Source organism: Pieris rapae, chromosome 9, assembly GCF_905147795.1.
Source record: "Pieris rapae chromosome 9, ilPieRapa1.1, whole genome shotgun sequence".
Classification (NCBI taxonomy): domain Eukaryota; kingdom Metazoa; phylum Arthropoda; class Insecta; order Lepidoptera; family Pieridae; genus Pieris; species Pieris rapae.
In genome coordinates, this window is record NC_059517.1 from 6,038,280 (window position 1) to 6,045,778 (window position 7,499).

The 7,499-nt window shown below is 31.8% G+C and overlaps 2 protein-coding genes across 5 annotated transcripts; one reads left to right on the forward strand and one right to left on the reverse strand.

Moving 5' to 3' along the window:
* Nucleotides 1–4: 4 nt before the first annotated feature.
* LOC111003657 (longitudinals lacking protein, isoforms H/M/V) lies at nt 5–4,476 on the forward strand. Of its 2 annotated transcripts, XM_022274283.2 has the most exons (7): nt 5–442; nt 685–825; nt 1,058–1,189; nt 1,287–1,408; nt 1,821–1,930; nt 3,512–3,692; nt 4,311–4,476. In XM_022274283.2, exons 1-7 carry the CDS (start codon nt 350–352, stop codon nt 4,459–4,461), a joined length of 930 nt encoding a protein of 309 aa, XP_022129975.2. In that variant the 5' UTR covers nt 5–349; the 3' UTR covers nt 4,462–4,476. The 2 variants fall into 2 exon arrangements, with proteins under 2 accessions (XP_022129975.2, XP_045485342.1); XM_045629386.1 differs by lacking the exon at nt 4,311–4,476 and having other exon boundaries at nt 1,821–2,097; nt 3,512–3,686.
* Nucleotides 4,477–5,156: 680 nt separating this feature from the next.
* On the reverse strand, nt 5,157–7,368 carry LOC111003697 (spermidine synthase). 3 transcript variants are annotated; one of them, XM_022274353.2, is made up of 4 exons: nt 7,273–7,368; nt 6,711–6,922; nt 6,442–6,567; nt 5,157–5,757 (listed from the first exon to the last, which is right to left on the reverse strand). In XM_022274353.2, exons 2-4 carry the CDS (start codon nt 6,912–6,914, stop codon nt 5,221–5,223), a joined length of 867 nt encoding a protein of 288 aa, XP_022130045.2. In that variant the 5' UTR covers nt 6,915–6,922; nt 7,273–7,368; the 3' UTR covers nt 5,157–5,220. The 3 variants fall into 3 exon arrangements, with proteins under 3 accessions (XP_022130045.2, XP_045485522.1, XP_022130044.2); XM_045629566.1 differs by having other exon boundaries at nt 6,711–6,935; nt 7,136–7,362; XM_022274352.2 differs by having other exon boundaries at nt 7,136–7,361.
* Nucleotides 7,369–7,499: the final 131 nt, after the last annotated feature.

Genomic DNA, 7,499 nt, shown 5'->3' on the forward strand with positions numbered 1-7,499 from the left:
ACATTAAGAGGTTACAAATGTTTTTTATATACTGGTAAAGTGAATAATAATAATGAAAACTCCTTGGCTCATTTTAAAGTATGGCGCGTTTTCGACAATTAAATACAATTACGCAAAAGCGGTAATGCCGAAAACTTTTCGGCACCAATATGTCTCAAAGGTTCTCTGTGGTTTGACTCGTTGTGCTGTCATTATTTGACAATAATCAGATTTGAGTGTCAGAAGTCATTCCTGAATACACAATCTTTATTAGGTTCCAATGTTATTGCTATAAAAATATATTTATTGACACTTCAATATTATAAGGATACTACTGTAATAGGATAATATTAAATAATTCGAAATTATAATGGATATTAGTGAAAAAACCCATGTCAAATATTCACTATCATGGAGTGACCACTTGCAAGCTATTTCTAATGGATTATGTTCTCTACAGCAGGTAATCCATTATTATTTCCAATATACTAATACTTAGCACATTATTAGCAAAAGTTATTGAAACTGCCTCATAGATGGTATTTAGCGATTGCTAAATACAGCACATTTAAATATATTTTAAACTCACAGTTGCAATCTTGAATATTTTTAAAAGTTTTAAATTAGCTTATATGTTATAAATAACACATTTGAATTTATTCATCTAGTAACATGTTTACCAATTACACAAATTTAATTTTTTAGAATGAAGAATTAGTAGATATGACTTTAGCTGCTGATGGGCATTATGTTAAAGTACATAGAGTTATCATGGCAATGGCGAGTCCATACATGAAAGATCTGATTTGCTCCATCAAGTGTAATCATCCTGTAATATTTTTAAATGTAAGTCTTCCTTCATAATATTATAAGCTTTATTATGCATGCTTTTGTCACTAGGCCAACACTGCTTAAACTTTATTCATTAGACTCTATATTATGTCTAAATTCAGCTAAAAAAATTACTTTCTGTGTTCCTGAGAGTTTTAAAACCAGCCTTCTTCACATTGGGCCTTATTTGATTCGAATCCAACTTAAAAAAAGACATTCTTTTCAATGTTTATATAATTTATTTCAGAATCTAAGCTATAATACCTTAACATATATTTTAGAGTATATATATACAGGAAAAGTAGACATACCATCAGAATTTATGGATGAATTTTTGATAGCTGGTAGATCTTTACATATCAAAGGGTTGAAAGACGTTGTAAGTATTTAATTAAACACATAAATCTATTTCTTGTTACTTACTTTTCTTTCTGACTTTTAATGAATATCTGTAACTCTAAAGAACACACTTGCAGAATGTGAAAGATGAAGACATTATTATTCCCGTAAAAGATACAGATATGGACCAAGTAAAAATGAGTAAGTGTTACACAGAAGCTGCAACAAAAAATGAAAGAGAAGTATTGGATCTAGAACTGTGAGTTGAAAGACTGACTTCACCTTTTCAACAATTTCTACAGGCGCTCCTAGACCGGCCGTTTTTTGCGCAAAAATGTAAAGCTACAAGAGTGCGGCTGGTAGCATGAGCTAGCATTAATGGCTAGACTAATAGCTGGAACGATCGTTTTGCAATTGAAAATACACCAATGTTTCTCAGCCAGTTTATTGCTTTCTGGCTTTACTGCCTAATTGCGTCTCTTTCTCATGTAAGGTAAATTGTGCCCCGATGCGTTCGAGGAGCGCTGTGTTCGTTTATGCATTTGATGCATTGCCGTCTCCATTCAAAGAATATCAAGTCAACGTGTCACACTTATATTTGTCGAGGAATTATATTTTTTTTGTAAAATTCCTCATAAAATTTTTGAATAAAATGTATATTTTTATTGTAGTATAAAAGAAAATATGAAGGAATCATTGACAAAATCTATAGGAAGTTTAGAAGTTGAAACCATTGAGGAAGATGGAGAAATAATTGTTGATACTGAGAATCCTGATTGTGGTATGACATCTTATTGTATTCTCAAATATGATTTTCATATAACTAATTGTCCACTTATGAACGTCAAATTACTGAGTTTCCAAATCACGAATCAAGAATGGACAAGAAGAGTTGGCAAGAAACTTTCTGCCACCCTTTGCCAGCCATTTATTGTCCTCATATTAGAGGTAATAATAAAATACAAACTCCACCAGCAGTAGCTTGGTTAAATAGAACGAACCTACATAACAGGGAGAACATTGATTGGATTTTTTTTATTTATTTATAATATATAGGTAATATTAGCCTATATTCAGATTCATTTTACATTATATCTACACTAATATTATAAAGAGGAAATCTTTGTTTGTTTGATTGTAATGAATAGGCTCATAAACTACTGGACCGATTTTAAAAATTCTTTCACCATTCGAAAGCTACATTATCCCCTTATTATTAATTATATTATTATTATATTTAATATAGGCTATATTTAATTTTGAACAAAAATAGGGTTCCGTAAGATATAAGGGATTTTCGGACACAAAGTGTAAAAAATTAACCAAAAAAGTTACTTATTTTGCGTACTAAACTATTAAAGATAGAACAATAAAATGGTCTAAGCAATTGTAGATCTTATAAATATCTACAAAAAAGTCCGCGACACACTATACCTATCTATGTCGAGTGAGGCACAATAACCATAAATGATATACATGGCAAAACGACGTTTGCCAGTTCAGCTAGTATTTTATATAAGTACATATATTATATTTTATATATATACATTCTAAAACAATGTATATAATTATGCCTAAAAATATATAATCAATTACATTGGAACTTAAGCAATATATCAAAGGAAAAAACTAAAGAAACTACCACAAAATAAACAAAAATAAAAATAAAACAAATTATTAATAATAACTAAAACTAAAAGATAAGAAATAATGTAAGGTAAAAATTTTGATAGTTATTATTTTGGTCCTATTAACGGTAGAACGCATATAAATGAATTCTAATTAGGTACTTAATAACGTCATTGGTTGTTACGACTATCGATTTTTACAACCAAACATGCGTACCTATGTAGCATTTTCGAAGTGTCATTGGAATTTAATATGAAATGTTTGTAATAACAAATTTTATTGTTGACTTAAACTTAAATGATTTCACAATAGGCATTTGTTGATCCTTGCAAAATTTCCTTTAAACCTATCTTTTAGATAATTAAGAATTCCAAAATCTACGTTAAAAACTAAAATGTAATTTAGAACTATCATTTATCATTAATGTAACTAGACTGCAAAAGCTACCCCAAGGGCCTCTTTGAAGGTTGTGGTGACCATCTCGGGTATTTAGTGGGTTTTCTGACTAGCAGAATACTTTTAGTGCTGGGGATTCGTAAACGCATTGTCACCTCGGTTAAAATAATAATAGAGTCACTGAAACACATGTATTTTCCAATTATATTAAGATTTAGAAACTTTTTTGTTTGTTTTTTACGCAATTGATGTTAGTCTTTTACGTGTTGTTATATCTTAGCAATGTAACAATGGATAATAAATTCACACATTCGTTAAATAAATTTAACTATTTCAGATATCTCTACGCACTATACGTTGTCTAACCGAGGATCCCTACAGATGATATTGAACAAATTTATGTATTATCTAAAACACACGAACAAGGATAATTCTCGACAGTGGCGGTGTGTTGATTATTTAACTAAAAATAAATGTCCGGCACTTATTTTCACCGAAGGGGACCTGGTAATTCAGAGGTAAATATAAATATATATATATATATTTATCTCTTACCTATATATATATATTTAATTTATTAGTCTACAGATATAATTCTATTATCGATTATTATGTGCAAATAATGAAGTAAGGCCAGGTTCCCACTACACCGGACCGGCAGATCGAAGGATCAACTCATGCGGCGCGATGCGTATGTTATTCAAAGTACTGAAACCAGTTCTGACTTTTATTCATTCGTGAATAATGTTCGCTCGATATTATACAATACAATTATACGCTATAATATATAATTTACATTACTTTTACACGTGTAGTTATTTTTGGATAGTATTTGACATTGGCGTCTGCATAATGCGCCTCTTTTATATTTCCTTAATACAAATTTCTACCTAATAATGAAAAATAAAGATCAATATGCTATTGACGATGACTCGTCGCCTCATTTCTGGGCCAGAGTTGTGCCTAATACAGTTTCTACCGATGTTTTAGTGTCAGTCACATATTGCATAGTTATCCCCGTCATTTAGGATTTAGTCTCTTTTTAATGGCTATTTTTGAAGATGCCAGCTATTTCCTTTGTATACAAATCATTAGTTAAATATTTGACTCAAAGTCCGTATAACGCATGATTTCAGAATATCGGCCCATAATCACAAAGCACATGAAAATAAGATTACAAAAAGGTTTTGCAGTGGAAAAGTATATACGACAATTCGTGAAGCAGAAGAAAATACACCAACTAAAAATACCAAAGATTGTAGTGAAAATTATATGGATCATGAATAAAATATATTTAATTATGCTTTTATTTATATTAGACTTTTTTTATATAACACAGGGGACAAACGGGCAAGTAGGCTCAGCTGATTTTAATTAATACCGCCGCCCATGAACACTCCTAATGCCAGAGGGGTAAACGAGTGCGTTGCCGGCTTTTTAAGAATTGGTACTCTCTTTTCTAGAAGCGCTCTTTCTTAGGAGCCCCTAAGTCGAATTGGTTCAGAAATACTTCAGTGGGTAGCTAGTTCTACAAAGTGCGCGGCAAAAATTGTCTTGATATACGCTCAGTTGTGGAACAGCGGACGTCGAGGTGATACGGATGGTATTTCGTATACTGCCTCGACGTCCGATGATGAAACTCAGCTGCAGGTAATAATCCGATTCGAACCGCACTTCGATGAATACGATCAAGAGGAAAGAGCTGGAACTGGGGAGCTCCCGCCCAGAGGTGAGCAGAGTACTCCATGTGGGGCCGACTTTGCGCATATACATAAAAGCATCTTTCAGCAGAACTCCACAAGTCGCAGTTTATTCAAAACATGAATTAAAACACATTTATTATAAAAAATAAAATTTTAATAAAATTCATACAACAATCAATATACGTAACATAATTTAAATGAGCAATTATCAAATATCTAAAAATAGCAGGAATGCATCGGAATGTCATAAAATAGATGTAAAACTCAACAACAAGCTTCTTTAACATTATTATTCTCAGATTTAATAAAAATGCACAACTAAGTACAATATTTTTTTCTCATACTACTTTTCTAATGCATTTTTGACGAAAGTTGGAAGCGCAAACGCCGCTTTATGAACGTCGGTACTGTAGTACCTCAGATTCATGGATAGCTCATCTTGGCGGGAAAACGTCAAAGTCGGCTTGTCAAACTGAACGTCATTATCAAGAGACCCAATGACAAAACCAATTTGGCCGGAGGGATAAGTCGGTACAGATGTTGTGGCGTACGCGGCTTTCGGAAATTGATTTTTGCAGATATTAAGTGTACTCGATACTAAATCCATGCTGTACCAAAACGTACCAGCTTGCGAACAAACGATCCCATTGGGCTTTAATGCGCTTTTCATGAGTGAAAAATAATTTTCTTGAAACAGACTAACAGCTGGACCGACGGGGTCGCTGCTATCTGTTATGATGACGTCGAATTCCTGACTATGGTTCTTCATGAACTCGAAACCATCTCCTACGTGTAATTTGAGTTTTTTGCTTTCAAAACCGACTGCCATAAATGGAAGATACTTTTTCGATACCTCGATAACTTTATCGTCAATTTCCACCTGTAACAATATTTTTTTACACTTTCCCGTTAAGTTGTTTGGGAATAATTTATACATTTATCATCTTTTTAAAGTATGTAATAGGCATGAACATAAATCTATGTTTAACCCCGACCTTTGATAAGATAAGTCATTGTAAAACTAACATCCGTACTGTCAATGTCGTTTAAAACCCAAATTTTTCTAATCTATATTTTTTTCTAATTTTTATAGCGTACGCGGCTTTGTCTATCAGTCAGTTACATGTAGCAAAGTTCTTTTTCTACCAATAAATATAGGTTCACACAAAATCAAGTGTTTTATAAGCTTTTGCTGCACTTTTTTCTGCACATTTTACCCAATACAACTTAGGGTCCTTTAAACCAAATTTTAACTTGTAACGTGCTCGTATCGATTTTACTTTCGTTGAACTGTATAAAAACACTTGCTATTAGTGATTACTACTATATAATATATACTCATTACTGAATAACCTTGACTCCTTGATATTAATACGTGCGGTAAAACTACGATAAGAATGTCGCTTGATATATTTTAAATGCTTTCGTTTTTCATTAATTTTGACTGTAGTTTCACTTGCGTAAAGAATTACATTTTAATGTATTTAGCTAAACTATTTTATTTTAGATCTCTAAACTAGATTTAAATTTATTTTAATGTTATTGATAAAATATAATAATGTACCTGAACGATTTCCTTTACTAATGGGTGTTTAGCAACTTCTCTGGCAACTCCCCCATCTCCACCTCCTACAATGAGCACTTTTTCGGGATTTTTATGGCAGCACAGGGGCAGAAAAGAAATCATTTCCTGAAAAAAAACATGATTACTATCTCTATCATAATTTATGATTATCAATGCATTTCATATCTTTATTTATTTTGAAATATCGTATCATATTTTATGTACCTACTAGTACAACTAAATTAATATTCTTGAGTCAGGCTACATACCTGATATGAAAACTCATCCTTCTGGGTGCACTGTATAATACCATCTAGAACAAGGACCCTACCAAGGCTGGTGGTGTCTAGGACTAAGATGTCTTGATACTTTGACTTCTCTTTATGCAACACTTCCTTAACTTCAAATGAAAATGTTCCACCAGGCCACATTTCACATACTTCAGTAAACCAATTCTTCTTAAATGAATCCATTTTTGACTCTATAAAGGCAAACTAAATTTGTTCAGATCTTCCGACCACGTTCACAATACATATTTATAATAAGTATTAGATTTTTGATGGCTTTATTTATAACTGCAAACCTATTAGTTAATGTAAAAATTTGACTCTTTTTGTAAATAACATTAGTAAATCATTGTGATTAATAAAAAATAAACAAACTGATAAACTTGTTTAAATAATTATTAGCATACCTGTTTACTGCTTCTGCTGCAATTAATTAAGAGTGATTTCGGTATTTATCTTAATTTATTAAAATATTATTATCACTCGTCGCAGCGTTTACGAGATTTAGTTTTCTCGAATGATTAGTACTAAAAACAAGATTTACCGGAATATTTTACGGAATGTAACAAACGATTGATATGCGCAAGCGCAGCTTGACAACTGATTACTGAACTGCGCGTCTGCTTATTGTGCCTGTCAAGAGTTGATTGACACACGTCGATGTCACGTCTTTAATATTAAAAAGAATTTCATCTTTAGTGAAAATGAATTTCTACAAAAAGAGACATGACATATGGATATTTATGTAAAGGACTGTAAACAAATTAAATA